Raw genomic sequence first — 18436 nt, 5'->3', positions numbered from 1 at the left:
GTACAATCTTTAGGATTTTCTTTCAACACAGTAAAAGAAAGTACAATAGCTTATTTCTCCTAGGGGTTTTATTAACATAAAATCCTTAGAGCTATCTTCAGCTGCAGGAGAGTACAGCACACCTTCAATTAGCTGCTGAATCCTTTCAAGTACTTTTTGCTAATATAATGGGCAATGCATACCAGTGCTCCGTATTTGGTACTATTTAGCTGATGGCAGCAAAAAATACAAAACTATCAGGAGCAGAACAAATGGATGAGAAAAATCAACTCCACCAAAGTGGAGAGGAAAAAAAACAACAGTAAAAACAAAATCTCAGGATGTCTAAGTTATTTCTTTCTTTTCTTTTCTTTTTTTTTTTGAGTAGCATTTCTTTTTTATATATTTTAATTTTTATTAATTACACTTTATTCACTTTTATCTCCCCCTGTAGTTCCCTCCTTTTTCCCCTCCCAATCCCACTCTTCCTCCCCCTTCTTCATGAATGCCCCTCTCGAAGTCCACTGATAGGGGAGGTTTTCCTATCCTTCCTTCTGATCCTGGTCTATCAGGTCTCAGAGGGAGTGGCTGCATTGTCTTCCTCTGTGGCCTGGTAAGGCCAATCCCCCCTCAGGGAAAGGTGATCAAAGAGCAGGCCAATCAGTTCATGTCAGAGACAGTCCCTGTTCCCATTATTATGGAACACACTTGGACACTGAACTGCCATGGGTTACATCTGTGCATGGGTTCTAGGTTATTTCCATGAATGGTCCTTGGTTGGAGTATCAGTGTCAGAAAAAAACCCTGTGTCCAGATTTTTCGGTTCTGTTGCTCTCCTTGTGGCGCTCCTGTCCTCTCCAGGTCTTACTATTTCCCACTTCTTTCATAAGATTCCCTGCCCCCACCCAAAGTTTGGTTATTAGTCTCAGCATCTGCTTTGATACCCTGCACGGTAGAGCCTTTCAGAGGCCCTCTATGGCAGGCTCCTCTCCTGTTCCTTGTTTTCTCCTTCTTCTGATGTCCATCCTCTTGAAAATTATTATTATAGAAAGTACCTTTGAAAATATGAAGAATGTTTTTCGAATTGCTATTCATTTATGAATTTGAAATATTATTATTGAGAAATAAAACATTGCCTGTTTAGAAAGATACCATTTAAAACATAAAATAACCCAAAAGAAATGACAAAAAAAATACAAAATACAATCTGGTGCTGATTTTTAACTAAAATCACATATTGTCATAAATCTTGTAAGACAAATAATCAAATAAGCTCTTATTTAATTTTTATTCTTATTTTCTTTAGAAATTGCTAAAGGCACTGAAAATCAGGATTTAATATTTGAATTCTATATGCGAATATTTTTTTTTGGACTTGTCTGTCACCACCAGTAAAGAAAGTTGTCCTCTACACAGGCTATCTTAAATACAAGTGGCACTGCCTGTCATGATGCTTTTTAAACAAATTACCAAAAATATATTGACTAAAAAAGTAGCTATATACATGCTCAACATTTCCAGTTTCTACTGAGTAAAATGGTCCTCATGTAAATTGTATAAAACACTAACTATAAGACAGGCCCTGAAAGCATAATTTTGATGTTTAAAAGTTCTATGCTGTTCTACTTCAAGTATTGCCTTCACTGCTTACGACTGCCATGCATTAAAAGTACATACCTCTACTAACTGTGAGAGCAATGACACCTCTTTGTAAATACTAAGTAACTAATTGAACAGGATTACATGGGTATTACTTAACTAAGTAAAATGAGAAGTTAATTCTCAATCATTGCAGACCAGGAACTTTAGTTTCTTTCCCTAGCATCCAGACATCAACTCAGATATTAACTTACTCATCAGTGGTGTCTTGAAATTTCATCACAGCAATCAACATGAATCCACACAGCCACAGGAACAAATCCTTCCATTTAGAAACAATGTTTTATAGACAATGCATGTGTTTTGCTCATATATATTTTTACTACTTAACTTTAGCCTGTTAAACAAGTTAATAAATTTCATAACCTATACTTTCTCACATTAAATAAACAAAGAAATTTTAAAATATTTCAGCTTAAATTACCTAATGTTGTAATAGAGTTTCTGCTGTTCTACTTGGACATAAGAACCTAGTAAATTCTAATTATTTTTTCTGAATTTAGATAGCCAGAAATAAAAACAGACTAATATAGACAGGGCGATTAGGCAGAGATAAGAAAGCTGAGAAAAAGAGAGATATCTCAACTATGCTAATTTCATATGATTATTTGAAGGTAGCATTCAGGACCAGTTTAGTTTAATGTTTCTAAACATTCATCATTCCTTACACATTAAAATAGATACTCACTGATGTAATGAATAAAAGACATTAATGGATCCACAAATAAAGAAAATATTGTAGCTAAACACTATTTTAAAAATGGAAGTTAGTATTCTTTCCTGTGTAAACTATACAGTCCCCCAGTCTGCCTCTCAGCTTCATAATAACTTTCCAGTATATTTCACAGGAATGTGTACAAATAATTTACATTACAAGAAACATTTATATTGGGAATGTCACTCTTATATTAGCAATGGTTTCATAAGTATTGGTAATTGAAATGTACAATGATTTTGATCTTCTTTTAAGAATGATAGTCACTTTCCTAAGACACTACCTTTTGATGTAAATTGAAGACATTGTAGTTTACTGAAATTTATATTTTCCAGCATAATTAGATATTTTTTTCTACAGGAGAAAATACACCAAATACACTACTACTATAGCTTAAAACATAGAAAAATTACAGTTAATATTTAAAGAGAGGTTTGCTGTGCTTTATTATTTTAAAATGCCTTAAAAGATGTCACAATATATATAAACTTCACTTACTATATATCACTTTAAAAACTATATTCAATGTGTTCCTTATCTATCAAACACAAAAATGAGCCTGTTTAGTGCTGTGCATTCTTATTATGATATCCAGTAGTAAAATGTGCCTAAAAAGTTTTACAGAAATTATAGACCATACTAGAGATATATTCTATTTACTTATGTTGAGAAAATATTTTAAAGCAAAGTTGTCTCACCACCCATGATGCTGTTGGGGTAAAAGATAGAAGGAACCATTTGTCTAAGCCTTAGTATTTAAACAAGGATTTATATGAGGTCATCCTTAAATACAATAAAAATTTTGATGTGAACGGATAGTTATTGTTCTATGATGAATATAAATTTCCTTTTGATTTGAATAAATCTAAATATGTAGTCATAGACTTTTTGAAATGTAGGTGGATGCATGTTTATAATGAAGTTTCAATATAATTTTTTAAATTCTTAAGGTTATATACTGCAATGCAGACAAAATCTTATTTTGAAAGGATCATCTAACTGACCAAGAAGTTACAAGAAGTCTTGTAGTCTCTCACTTGAAGGAATCTACAATATTATATCTTAAATATACTACTAGTATCCTGAAGACTAATTTTTTTAATTTTATTTTATTCTTATCAGTTACATTTTATTAACTCTGTATCCCAGCCATGTCCCGCTCCCTCACTCCTTCCCAGTCCCTCCCTCCCTCCCTCATCTCCACCATGCCCCTTTCCAAGTCCACTGATAGGGGGGGACCTCTTCCCCATTCATCTGACCCTGTTATATCAGGTATCTTCAGGATTGGCTGCAAAGCCCTTCTCTGTGGCCTAACAGGACTGCTCCTCCCTTGGAGGGTGGGGAGGCCAAAGAGCCAGTCATTGAGTTCCTGTTAGAAATTGTCCTTGTTCCCCTCACTTTGGGAAACCAATTAGTTACTGAGCTGCCACAGGCTACATCTGAGTGGAGGTTCTAGGTTATATCTATACATGGTCTTTGGTTGAATGTCAGTCTCAGAAAAGACCCTGTGCCCAGATATATTTGGTCCTTGTGGAGCTCCTATCCTTTCCCCATCAGACTAACTCCCCTTCTTTCTTATGATTCCCTGTACTCTGCCAAAGGTTTGGTCATGAGTCTTTGCTTTGAAAACACTGCTAGTAAGAGTCTTTCAGATGCGCTCAGTAGACTCCTGTCATACGTTCAATGCACATCCCATTTGTCTTTCTAAATGAGGATTGATCATCTTACCCCATGTCCGCTCAATTGATTATCTTTTTTAGGTGTATAGATTTCATTATGTTTATCATATCTTATAGGTCTATATAAGTGAGTATATCTCATGTTTGTCTTTCTCCATCTGGGATATTTCACTCAGAATGATCTTTTCTAGATCCCACCATTTGCTTGCAAATTTCATGATTTCCTCCTTTTTGATTGCTGAGTAGTATTCCATTGTGTAAAAATACCACAATTTCTGTACCCATTCTTCCGTTGATGGACATCTAGGTTGTTTCCAGGTTCTGGTTATTACAAATAAAGCTGCTATAAACATGGTTGAGCAAGTATCCCTTTTGTGTACTTGAGCAAACTTTGGGTATATACCTAGCAGTAGTATAGCTGGGTCTTGAGGAAGCACTATTCCTAATTGTCTGAAGACTAATTTTTAAAATACTTTATTAATTACAATTTATTCACTTAGTATTCTAGGTGTAGCTCCATTCCCCATCCCCTGCCAATCTCCCTCTCCCTCCCTTTTCTCTTCCCTTCCCTCCCGAGTCCACTGATAGAGGAGGTCCTCCTCCCCCTACCATCTGAACATAGCCTATATTTAGGTAATCTATTTATTAATCTATTTAATATATTTATTTATAAAATTTTATTCATGTAAAAATTATTTTCATTTAATATAAAACATCATTACAATTTCCTCATTGTGTTATACTGGAGAGTATCTTAGTTGTCTCTGAGAAATCATTAGCAAATATCTCATAGTAGCTGGAATAATGAATACTTCAAAATTATTATGTTATTATAGCAAATGTACTGAAGATAAGCTTTCAGAAGGGTAATCCATACAAATAAAATAAATATTATAGCTAAATGCAGTACATTATATATCTTTCTCATGGTTATCAATGTAAACATGTCTGTTTGGTACCTAAGAGAAAACACAGATGTGAATCCAGAGCAGCAGAATCTGGCTTAGCTGTTATTGCATACATTAAAATGTATTATAAAACTACAACCAAAGCTAAAAATAAATGAAGATGGATAAGAAATATAAAATCTCTATCATGTTTTCTCATCTAAAATTGTTTTCCAATTTTATAATATAAATGATAGCATAACGCTTTTAAGTATCAAGCTGGAGCCTGCCAAATTTTTCTTGTTAATCAAACCTAAAGTAGTCAGTGTTATAAAATGTCCATAAAATCAGAACCTATTGAGGAGAGTCAAATTCCCATTTTGCGAAGTTCCAAGGGTACTATAAGTTATGACTGTGATAAGGAAAAGTTGTATAGAATCACTGTGGGCTTTGCATTTTTTCAGATATGTTATTAATGGTCTAGCCCACTAAGACAAACAGCAATGCTTGCACTGATAGGCTTAAACATAGGACTTTACACTTGGTAAGCACGGGAAGATGTCACTCACCTTGTTCAAGTGGTTGACTTTTAGTTGAAGTAGTTTTCATCTTGAGTGCCTCCCTAACAGACATGTCACAGCAGGAGCCTTTGTTAGTGTCTTGGTCACTGTCAGCCTGATCACTGTCCCCGTGCCCACTGTCTCTCAGGCTGGCTCTTTCTGGGTCCTTAAACGTGGAGCTACTGAAATACATATAAAGAAAAAGAGGAGAAAGTGTTGTCTCTACCAGTTTAAACCTGGAGAATAGTCTCTTGCAAAGCAATTTTGACACAAATGCAAATGGGGAAGCCGAGAAAGTTATTTAATAGGCCTTACCTTTGAACAAACTGCTGCCTGCTGCCCATGTAATTGGGCTCTGCGGGAAAATTGTCTGTCTGTGAAAGAGAAGGAAAAAAATACGTATAGTTGTACACTGGACAAATCCCCTGCAGAGCAACAAGATTTCCTAGTGGAGAAATGATTAATAATTCAAAAATTCTCTTAATCTTCAGATTTGTACATTTTAATTGAATTGGAAATTGCTGACATGTAATTATGTACTCAGAACAATTAAATGATTCCGGTCCACAAATTACCTGTTAAAGTAAACAATGAACCTGTCAAAACTGGCATTATCCATTAGTAACAGGATGGATAACACTATCTATGTTGTTTCATTACACAGATATTAAGATTGAATATTTGTGGGAGGAGTGGGAAAATGACCTAATTTCTTCATATTAAAAGTGTGCATTATTTAATAACACTTATTTTTATACGTAATTGCATCATCTGCTGGGATTTTATGCCCTTCCTCATGTAATCTCATGTAAAGTCATCCACTCCATTAAAGGATAGATTGGCTTTCCTCAAAATTTTACTAGGAATAGATACAAGCAGACTGTGACTGGTTGAACTCATTTTAAATTCATTTCTAAATACATCCTAGCTACAAAAACTATATTCAAACAATCCGATGGAAGTGGGTATTACTTTCTGGGTCTTTCAAACAGAGTGAAATAAAAAAAATTTAAAAGTTACTTAAAGTATTAAGAGTAACAACATTGAAAAGGCAGTCTTGTCGTTTTGACTGCTTCCAAACTGACATGGAGTTCTGCCAACAAGAACTGAGTTCTCCTTGTATCATGGAACAGAGTCTTTTGGGAGAAAGAGACTGGATCTTTCATAGAACTCCCTATACTGTACATTCACACACGTTGTTCTCCGTGCAGCTGACTTGGTGACAATGCTTCTCCTGTTTTCTGCATTCCTTCATATCATGCTAGTATGCTCTGGAGCAGCAAAGAGTTAGCACAGGACCAGCCAGCACACAAGTTTCAGACACGCGGAGCATGCAAGCCGTGAAACAAGAGGGCCAAGGTAAGGTTTAGTGCAGTGAAATATGTGCTTTCTTTATAAATTAGACTACTTTAATACAGCAGGGTTTTTTTTTTCTTTCTGTGTAATAAATAAATTTATTTGGTACTGGAAAAAAAAATGGAGATGGGTTCATAGAAATATTTTACAAATTCCCTTACCTATCCCAAGTCTGAGATTTTAAACACACACACACACACACACACACACACACACACACACATTTCTTAATCTGTAATCTTTTTACATAGACACAGTGACCTTTATCAAGGTCACTACACATGAATTCAAGGTTTGCTTTAATCATTTTTAATGAATAGTGGGTAGCCCATATTTTTCATCATTACATATGTGAACCTGGATTGGGTGAACTCATAATGACAACCTAACAACTTCAAGGAAATACTTTGACTCCCAGTAAAACGAATATGGCTAAACTAAGTAGAGAGCACAGTGTTTACAAACATCCTGGCTGATGTTAAAAGTATCTGCAAAGTTAGAAATACTACAAACTTGATAAAATATAATTTGTCATGTCAGATGGTAAAAATTTGTATCCAGTTCATTATTACTGTCAGGAAAAAGCCAAGTATAAATATTTTATAAGACTCAGGGGAACAGAATACAGTTTGTTACCAAGAGAGTAAAAGAGGAAAATAAAATTGAAAGTTAGTTAGAACATGTTGGTGTCACTATAAATACCTATATGACTCCAACTGTTTTAATTTGCTGTAACTTTTTAAGTTTGATTCCTGTTCAGTGAGATATACAAGAAAGACTGAGAAAGTTTTTCCCCTCTCATCCTAAGTACAGCTTCTGAAAATTCATGCATGTTAGTAAAGTATATTCTCCCTTTGAATACAGGACTAAATGATAACAGATTCTGTGTTCATTAATGCAAGCGTTGCTAAATGTGAACACAGCACATCAGTGCTGCTACCTGCAATTGTTTAGAAGAAGTCTGAGAAACAATAAAAGGACAAGAAGAAAGATAAAAAGCAGAAGGAACAAGCTAGAGAAAAATACAGAAAAAGGGGGAAAAAGAAATAGATCTATGAAGGAGGACAAAGGAAGTGAAAAAATTAAAAAAAAAAGGACAAAGAATACATGGTTTATGATCCCAGAGCTTTAAAAATCACAAATATAGAAGCTTACAGAGTGTCAAAATTTTAAGAATATTTTTTTGTACTTATTGACTAAAGTAGCTCAGAAAGCAAGAGACTGATAGTTTCTATAAAATTAGCACACAATAGCCATTTGGCTTTTTACAAATACACAACCATTTCACTCTAAAAACCATATAGGTTTAATGTAGACAGTAAAATTTCTCATTATCTGTGCTCAGGGGTGTCTGAAATTCATTTGATATTATCTGACTATAAAATAACAATATTTTTGCAAAAAGGAAAAACATGAAAGAAATTCGTGTTAGCTCATTTATTAATGATGGCTTTCAGATAATTTGCAGGACTTTACTTTTAAAACTGAGTTCTGGTATGTACAGGGATGACACTTTAGTTTTAAATCTTGGAAGAGAATTAAAGGAAAAAAAAATGAGTTCTGACCTTTACAACTCTTTAGCTTTCTGCAGAGTAAGTATTTTCTCCTAACAAAGCAAGTCTGAACTAACACAAAACTGACTGTGACTTGCTCTTTCTATTTTGTTTTGTTATGGTTATTTTATTTGTTAGAGACAATAAACATTTGGAAATTCTTTTGCCACAAACCAACACCAAGGCACATAAATAGGCAAATATTTAAGTTGATTAAGTTTTGCAGAATATAATATTCTTCCCTGATGATTTGCCTTTATTTATCCACCAATACTCACCAAAGTACACTGCATTAGAAAATTCTGTTCACCTGAGTATTTATATCATCAAAATAAATAATAAGCTATTACTAAGATATACCACCTTCTGAGACATGCTTATCCTAGAACAATTATGAAGCACAAAGAATAACTTAAAAGCAAAGTAAGTAATTAAGACTATGTACATATACATACAGTAAAATTAAATCATGTTGGCTGAAATGAGTAATATCCTACTTGTGAAAGAACATATGCTATGCTATTTTCCTGCACCTTAGAAGTTAACAAAAGGAAGATCATAAAGGCAGGAAGAGAAGTTTTATTATTAAAATTGAATAAATAAAATCTTAAAACCATCAAATTACCAACATCAGCTCTAAAATTTCTCAGTAAATGTGAAATAAATTCCTCAATTGAATTTGAGAAATTATGAAAATCCAATATATTAGCATAATAATAATAAGCTAATGCATATATGAATTAACAAATATATAATCATATAGTATAAATTTATAAAACTGTCAATATATTGTAATAAAAAATAAAATAAGAAAAATATATTAAATGTTGTATTCCTAATGTGGATGTGATACATGATTATCCCATATATTATATATACACAAACAGATACAAGGCTTTTCTTTCGGGCCAGGAGATCTTGTCTCACATTTCCTGTCATCACTGGGCTGGAGGAGCTACCAAGTTCAGTAAGACATATGTAATGAAAAAATGACATACAAATTGGAAATGGATAAAATGTTCTCAGGTGATAGCATTATAATTACATGCTACAATATTTGTGTTTAGGTAAAAGAGTGCAAGGCATTAGACAAACTAAACTCCCTAAAATTAGTAAATGAATTATGCCAGGTGACTTTATTAAAGGACATCACAAAAAGCCAATTGCACTTCTTAATTCTAGAATGGAACCAAAAATTTAAACAATGTACTTGTAGTTTCCTAAGATATTTAGTAAAGAAATACATGTTTAAAGTTCCTCTTTAGTATTTATTTTGGAACATTTAAAAAAGTGATGATATAAAGCTGAGATCTCAATGGATAGATTACCAAACATCTGCAATAGACGCTCTCTTTCTTTGCTTATTTTGTGTATGAGTATCTTGCCTGCATGTACGTATGTTCACATATGCACACCTGTTGCCGCTAGAGGTAAAAAGAGAGCATTGAATTCCCTGAAAATGGAGTTACAGATGGTTATAAAACAGAATGTGGTTGCTGGGAACCAAATCTGGATCCTTTGCAAAATCAACAAGTTTGCTTAATTAGTGAACCATCTCTCTACCCCCCCAACTGGTGTGTTTTTTTTAATTTAAAAATCATAATTTATAATTTCCCATTGAATTATTTTTATACTTTTTTTCCTTCAGGTTTGACATTAAGGTGAGGAATGGAAGATAGAGTTCAAAATTTATATAGGGACTCAGTTTCATTATGCCTTTTTATTCTTTTTCTAATTTTTATATATTTATAAGGTTCTCATTAAATCCCATAAATTCTGTCACCTCCAGCACTGATTTATTATTTAACTTTTGGCCCATTATGAGTTCCCCCCACCCCCCGTAGAGTATAACCGTGAAATTCTTTATCCAGTTTAAGGTATTGTTACTTATAGGTTGTTGAAGGCTAGATTATTTTTTGGCCATCCTATGATCTGAGTTAAATATGTGCTAGTGACATGAACTCATCCTCTGATATGAAGGATGGACATAGGTTCATAGGCCTTCCATCTGATTAAAAAAAAAAAAAGGAGTGTATGAGGACATTAATAAATATCAGCAGTTTCCAATCTATGGTAAGCATGTCTCCTCAAAGGTGTCATGTTTGAGCTGCCTGGGCTGTCAAAATCAATCCCCTTAATAAAATAGGCTCACTCATAGTGGGTGGTGTAAGTTTGTTCTGGATAATGAAGCATGGAAAATACTGTTTTATATTTAATCACCAGAGTGTGATTACAATAATCAAAGATTTCTTTCCAGCAACATTTACTTAAATGGTGTGCATGATGGTGAAAAGTTTCTTAGAGAATCCAGCTTCCCAAAGCTCACACAGTCCTTCTCTCTTCTTTTTGCAGGGGAATGCCTGATGACTAGTATTCTGACATTTTTAAAACATTGACTACAAACTACAGTCAAATGGTGGGGTCTATATTTTTCTCATCCTACGATTACTTTACAGACTAAAAGAATATGTTAAAATTATTCAATTCTTATTATTATTAATGTTTCCTATAATTGCTGTATTCTAAATAAGATTTTAAATTAATAAAAGTGACAATGGATCTTTTTAGTCATGCATTCTAGACAGCATTAACTTGAGTTCGCTGTCAAAGTTGCAAAATTATTTTGACAATATTCTGCATGTACAAAATTACTCAGGTGATGATCATTTACATTAAATATCTTTTACAAACATATGTTATTAAATTATTTCCAAAAATAGAGACAATTTTACGTGGCATTTTTCACCTGGAAAAAATGTATGCTTTCCTAAGATAGCTCACAGTGTTGCATGATTCAGCTCTATTTCCCACATTAAGATGGGTGCTGCCCATTTACTGGGACTTGAGGTAAGTATCTTAGAGTTGTCAGATTTGCTGATGTTGATAAATCAATCTTTATGTCTTACACTTGTCTTACATCCAAATGCATATGGGCTTTTCATCATAGATTTTAGCATTTCACTCAGTATCTTTATAAAAGACAGAAGCAGAAATATTCTGCACTGAGAATATTTACTCAACGTGCAATTTTAAAATCATTCACTACAGAGATAGAAATGACCTCAGCAGAAAATATATCCAGATGATCATTCTAGATACGCTTTGGCTATTATCACTTAGTCTTTACTTAGTATACAGTAATATGAATATTGAAGGGGAATAGAACTCTATGAATTTCTAAGCACCTGTAGTTTGATGCACCAGGCACTATGGTAAGCCAGCTGTGCATCAATACAGTTTCCTTGTGTTCTCTCTGGCCACCACTAATCACCTTTCACACATGACAGCTACTGATTTCTTCTCCATCATAACCATATACTATCTGCTAGAAACATCTTCAAATCATGGAAACTAGTTTTATTTCAGCCTAAGTAATTGTATTAGCAGTTTGTTTATCATTAAAGATAATATTTCAAGGGAGCAAGACAGTTCAGTAGGTAAAACAGCCAACTATAACATAAGTTCCTACAACAAAAAATAGGAGGAGGAGAGAGCTGATTCCTACAAATTGTATTTTTCCTGCTACAAAAACACAAATCTGGCTATGTACATTTTACATACATCTACCTTTTTTATTTAACTGAAGGATAACTAGATTGACTCCAATTTGGGGGAAAAAAAGAGTTTCTATAAATATTCTCATTCAATGTTTTGTGATTAATTCTAATCTTTGAGGGGAAAATCTAGAAGCAAAAACATTAAGACATAAAAAAAATGTTTAACTTCATTAGAAATGCCACTTTTGTTCAGAATAGTTATATATTTTTATATTCTAAAAAGAGTATAAAATGCATTTGTTATATATGCTTGGCATTATTACTGATAAACATTTTGTTTAATATATTTGGCATGCAGCAATGATTAAATTGAACTTAAGCAGAGTCTATTAGATTTATTTAAAAAATGATGCCACACATACAGCAGATAAGACATGAAAGACATTTATCTGGGAAATGAAGTTAGGGAGAGACAGAGACAGAAAGAGAGATGAGAGGTGGATGATCCGACAGAGAAAGGAGAGAGAGAGCTAAACAGTGATGGTAAGAGAGTAGAGAGAAATATTCCATTGTGTAAATGTACCATAATTTCTATATCCATTCCTCCACTGAAGAATATTTAGGTTGCTTCCAGATTCTGGTTATTATGAATAGAGCTGTTATGAACAAATGTTACGAGCAAATGTCCTTATTGAATGGTGGGGCATCTTTTGGGTATATGCCCAGGAGTGGTATAGCTGGATGTTGAGGTAGTGCAATTTCCAGTTTTCTGAGACAGCACCAGAATGATTTTCAAAGTGAATGTTCAAGTTTGCACTCCCACCAGCAATGAAGGAGAGTTCCCCTTTCTTCACATCTTCTCCAGCATGTGTTGTCACTTGAGTTTTTTATCTTAGCCATTCTGATAAGTATAAAATGGAATCTCACTGCTGTTTTGAATTTCATTTCCCTGATGACTAAGGATGTTGAGCATTTCTTCAAGTTTTTCTTTGTCATTTGATATTCATGTTGAAAATTCTGTCAATATCTGTACCACATTTTTAATGGGATTATTTAGTTTTTTTGGTGTCTAATTTCTTGGGTTTTTTTTAATATATTCTGAATATTAGCCCTCTGTCAGATGTAGGGTTGGTTAAGATCTACAAAATGCAACTCTTCTCAGGTATTATAAACCAGGAAATCATGACATTTGCAGACAAATGGATGGAACTAGAAAAGATCACTGTGAGTAAGGTAACCCAGAAACAGAAAGACAGGCATGGTATATACTCACTAATAAGCAGATATTAGACCTATAATAGGATAGCAATCAACAGAACTAAAGAACCTAAACACTAAGGAAGATCCTAGTGAGGATGCTTAAATCTCATTCAGAATGGCAAACAGGATAGCCAACAGAAGCAGTGGAAGAGAGGAAACAGGATGGGAGCCTACTATAGAGAGTCTTCTGAAAGAATCCAACCAAAAGGGGATCAAATCAGATGCTGAGACTCACAGCCTAACTTCAGGCAGAGCCTTATGGAACAAGAGGGGGGGATAGAGGGACATGGAGGGGACAGAAATCCCACAAAGCTAAAGGATCTGAGCCCAGGGCATCCTGCATAGACTGATGCACCAACCAAGAACCATGCATAGAGAGGACCTAGACCCCTGCTCAGATGTGGCAGCTCAGTCTCCATGTGGAGACTCTTGAGTGAGGAGAGAAGGGGCTGCCTCTATCATGATCTTGGTTGACTGCTCTTTGGTCACTCCCCCTAGGTGATGAGTCCTTGCCAGACCACAGAGGAAGAGGATCCAGGCAGTCCTGATGAGACTTACAAGCTATGGGCAGATGGCAATGGTGAAGAACTCCCCCTTTTATTGGACTAGGGGATAGAGAGAAGAGGTAGAGGGTTTGGGGGGAGTTGAGGGAGGGGCTTCAAACAAGATATATAATGTATACACTGTAAAAAAATAATAAAAATTAAAATTAATTAAAAAAAGAGAGGAGTGAGAGAGAGGGAGGTAGCAGGGATCCTTGTATCCCAGCCCCTGGTGGCAGCAACCAATGATGACTTCACAGGCTAAGCAACCTAAGAGTGGGCTAGTGCATTTACTTGTGAACTAACATTCCTACCATTTTGTATAATTAGAAAAGGGGGTGCTAGGGAGGGGTGGCGAGGAGTCCCCTTATTACTAATTATAGTGTGTACCTTTTCATGTGCATATAGGTCACTAAGACAATATGATGAATAAATTATTCAATCTTCTTGCTATGTTGTTATTGAATTTTCAGAGTTCATTGTAATATAAAATATTCACCAAGAGAGTGGCCTGTCTTTAAATCTTGTCAACGGTTATTAGCAAGACCAACAATTATAATTTAACAAAGTTCGTTTTTATCTTCTCTGACTCTTGCTTTGTGATTGTCTGAAAGTTCTGCCTAGTAATGATGACAAAGGTTTCTTGCTGTTTTTTTCTTCTGAACTTTTACTATAATTTTTTGCTTTAAATTTAGGTCTGTGATATTCTCTCTGTCTCTCTCTCTGTGTGAGTCTCTGTGTGTGAGTACACACATGTGTATTTGTGTGTATAAACTGTGAAATGTTGATCATGGTTCCTTTCCATTGATTTACTATTGAACGGATTTTGCATTTTTGTCAGAAAATCAGTTTTCCGTATTCGTGCAAGCTGACTTCTGAACAGTCTCATTTGAACCATTGATTTTTGTTTTAATTCTTGGAATAATGCTGCAGTGTCCTGATTAGCATAGCTTCTATATAGCAGTGTGGCTCCATCTTAAGTCTTCTTTGAAGTTGCTTTAGCAGATCTAGTTCAAGTGTGTTCCTGTACAAATTTAAGAATGATCACGTTTGTCTCCACAGGGACTTCTTGTACAAATTGAATGGAATTAGGTTTTATTTATTGATTACTGGAGAAGAGTGACAGCTCTACTGTCTTCTGTGTTGTGATCCATACACATGAGACGACTGCCCATTTAGATCTCTGGATACAGAAGATGAAGTATTGAGTGAAAATGAAAGTAGGTCTTTATGTTGTAAACATGATAAGGAAATCAACTTATTTCACAAACTAATCTGGGTTGAGGTAACACACACAAGCATTTGTCTAAAAGTCACTGATCTCACACTCTGTTAAATCCTATTGGTACTGTAGACTTAGATGCTTGGGTTTCAGATACAAGGGAGAAGAAAAATTCCTTTAAATTGGGGACACAAGGTTGATTGTACACATTGATGCCAAGGGTTTGAAAACAACACGAGTTGAATGCTTCTTTTAATTCAAAGTCATTGCTTTCCACATTGCTAACAAGCATTCTTTTTGCAGCAGACTAAACACCAGGGAGTGTTAAGAGGAAAATAATTCATTTTAAGCCTTTTCATACAGACTTTCCTTCTGATAGCTTTGCCTTCAACAGAATATATAGTTTGGTTCTTTCTACATTGCTGAAGTAGGCAACAGCATTTTAAGCCACTACTTATAAAGTTATCTGACAGCACCTATGGCTTTGGAATTTCTAAAGTGCATGAAGTATGGCAATAACTACATTTATCGCTGGATTTCAGAATAATACATTTTATACAAGTATGGTGTAGTAGACATTTCTGTGTTTTTTTTTTTGAAAGGAATAATAAAACACTTTATACTCTTGCCACGTTGAGCAAAAGCCTGTGTTCCTTTAGATTAAAGTAAGAAAAGAGGAACAGCTATACCCTGTAAATAAAAAAAAAAAAAAATTGTATCTGATGCTCAGTGAGTATGACTTAGACTATTTTAAGGTGATTTGGTACTATGTCAAAATCCTTTGCAAATGTTAACTGTTCTATAAATGACACTGATAACTTTAATAACTTAGGTGCCAGAATTTAATTATGCAATTTATAAATCTTTAAGGAAATCATCCTTGACAAGGGGAAAATTGAGATAATCCAAAAGTAAGAGGAGTGTTATTTTGTTATCTAAAAACAGATACAATGCAGAAAAGGCAACTCATTCCCTGTATGTGTTTGCTGACATGAGTGGTGAAACCAAGGGGCATAGAAATGCCAGTAAATGCTAGGTGTGCTTCCTCCTTTGGCAGTGGTGTAGCGATTGCCATTAATGGATGTCTTATGAAAGAAATAAAATGATATTTAATGGTTGCTCTTCTAGCACCCTCTTTCCTCCATCCAACACACTAAACCATTAAAGCCAATCTTCTTCCTTTGTTGCTGCTGCACAGGTGGCACCAAAGCTGAGAGTTCTTTCTTTTCTGCCTTTTGTTATCTCTCACGCAGACTTTCTGTCTCTGGAGACTGGTTTCTTTCCTGCCCGCTTTCTTTCCATGAATATAAAGAATACTGAAGAACTGTTCCCTCTAGAAGTCATAGTAAACAGGGTTCTCTACAACTAAGACTTCAGGACTAAAACATTCATGTATATATGAAAGTTACTGCAATCTAAAAAAAACTTCTGTCCAGTAGCATCAATGTTTGTAGAGACAAGAAGAGAAAAGTGAGGGAGGTAAATCAGTAATACTGAATCTTCTGATAGACGCATTCACTATAATCAGAATTCATTAATTTTGAGGAATTTGGAAAAAAACTGTTTTATGAACTAAATTATAGATTCAACCCAGTTTTTAGTAGTCTAATTCACTTAGGGATTATAGAGATGCTTTGAAACCCGATGGCCCTGGATTTGAATGTCTGTTTCTAAGAGTATTTTTGTACATTTGGCAGTAGTGTTTTAGGAGTGCTCTGTCTCATGTTAGGATCTATGAAACAGTACTGTCGGGTGTTTATTATTCATTCATCTCAATTGCTAGAGTAGAGACACTGGAGTTATTGTCCACCTTCACTTTAAACAGAGAAACTGCTGCTAAGGGACTGGCGCAGAGTTGCCTGTCATCTACCCAATTCATTTTCAAGCGCTGACACTTGGCAGAGACTTGCCATGACTCCCCAGTTCTGTGCTGCTTCTCTCAGATAAGGATGGAAAATAATGACTCATCTCAACAGTTTTAGAAATAAGTTAATGAGAAATTAATGTACCCTGATTTAAAGGACTCTTAAAAATTACTATTATATACTACACAAAATAGTACTATTGTCATTCCTAAAAATGTTTTCAGAGTGCCTGTGTTTTTATCTTTCTATACATTCAGGTAAAATTATTTTAATACACTGAATTTATATACACACATATAAAAATTTAATAAGTAGTTTTTTTTCCTCTTACAGTACCATGAAAGGATTATAATGGCCATTTTTTTACCAAATCCTTAAATGCATGCATTAGGCTTAACCATATGATTACTTATCGACTTTGAGACTGAAATAAATTGTCAAAACAGGCACTTCAAAGCACTTACCATATAGATACAAAAGAAGTTTAAGGCATTATATTTAACCAATCATTATATAAAATTCCCAAGCAAAAATATAATGTAAAATGAGAGCCAATTTCATCAGCTCATTTTGTCACAATACTGAAGTTTAAAGTGTTAAGAATGTAATGATTTTCTATTAAATATGGTTCTGTAGTCCTATGAATCATGTTAAACCATCATTCAAAAGATAACATCAGTTATTGCTTTAATGTGGGTACCATCTTTGTAAACAAGAACAAAAAGTAAAAGAAAGAATTCTATTTTCTTTGTGATTTTAATGATTAATTCATGTTATCACTATTACAGGTGAATTATAATTCTTACTTAAATAAAAAGAAAATGAGGGAATTCAGTGTGAAATTTGTACATGATTTCTGTTTATAGTCCTTCTTCTAACTCTCTGTTGGCATAGGGAATTAATTATTTATAAGTATAAACAAGTTAACAAACTCATCATTGCTCAATGCATTTTATCACTGCTAATAAATACTTAGGAGTAACCTAGGTCCTAAAGTCTTTTATATGGGATACAAAGATAGTTTTTCTTTCAAGCAAAAACAAAGTCCCACATGACACAGGATTTTGAATTTCCAAAAGTCAATCTATTAAATCATCAAAACAAGAGTAATTCAATAGCTAATTGTGAAAACTGGGCATAAAATATACACAATTGTGTACTTTTGTTAAAAAAGGAGTATGAAAAACCAAGGAATATTTTCAGATTTAAACTCACTGTTAAGTATTCACAGAATAGTATTAGTTTACAAGAATATTATTTTATGAAATCTAATAAGTATAAAATTCAATATGTATGATTCAAAATGAATGGTGTCCTTTAGTTAGGTGAAATTAAAAATTAAAATCCTTTACTAATGTTAATATTGTTAACTTAGGAAGCAAAAGTGAATTTTATATCTCTACTATTTATCACAGTGTCACTTAAATATTCAGCCCTGAAAGTTTGTAGGTTTAACTTTGCTCAGTATTTTAATTCCAAGAAATTTCTTTATCTAAGAGAAGAACTGTCTTGATATGATGACAGTCACTAAATGAAACAGTAGCTCAGATCATTTTAACTCTAGTTTGGAATTGTATGGAGCTGTTTTTGCTTTGTTGTAAACTTTTTAGCATTCATATGGCATAACTTATTTACACACATAACAAAAACCAAACAAACAAA

General features: G+C 34.0%; 1 protein-coding gene and 1 long non-coding RNA gene across 7 annotated transcripts in view; one reads left to right on the top strand and one right to left on the bottom strand.

The window, feature by feature from the left end:
- The window catches only part of Pcdh17 (protocadherin 17), a 103600-nt gene that overhangs the window by 60226 nt on the left and 24938 nt on the right, over nt 1-18436 (bottom strand). For 3 of the 5 annotated variants that reach the window (XM_060391493.1, XM_021662307.2, XM_060391495.1), the window contains exons 2-3: nt 5795-5853; nt 5489-5661 (exon numbers count right to left, since the gene is read on the bottom strand). In XM_060391493.1, the coding sequence (XP_060247476.1) occupies nt 5489-5661; nt 5795-5853 (232 nt within the window). The remainder of the gene's footprint in view (nt 1-5488; nt 5662-5794; nt 5854-18436) is intronic. The other 2 variants (XM_060391494.1, XM_060391496.1) reach the window with 1 other exon arrangement.
- On the top strand, nt 6665-17673 carry LOC132656519 (uncharacterized). Of its 2 annotated transcripts, XR_009594278.1 has the most exons (5): nt 6665-6838; nt 10741-10804; nt 11109-11235; nt 13644-13725; nt 14750-17673. It is a non-coding gene; the product is annotated as an uncharacterized LOC132656519 (long non-coding RNA). The 2 variants fall into 2 exon arrangements; XR_009594277.1 differs by lacking the exon at nt 11109-11235 and having other exon boundaries at nt 6720-6838; nt 14750-17670.

The sequence above is a fragment of the Meriones unguiculatus genome, chromosome 9 (genome assembly GCF_030254825.1).
Source record: "Meriones unguiculatus strain TT.TT164.6M chromosome 9, Bangor_MerUng_6.1, whole genome shotgun sequence".
Lineage (NCBI taxonomy): Eukaryota > Metazoa > Chordata > Mammalia > Rodentia > Muridae > Meriones > Meriones unguiculatus.
Note: the sequence above shows the minus strand (reverse complement) of the source record. Positions and strands in the feature narration are given on the sequence as shown.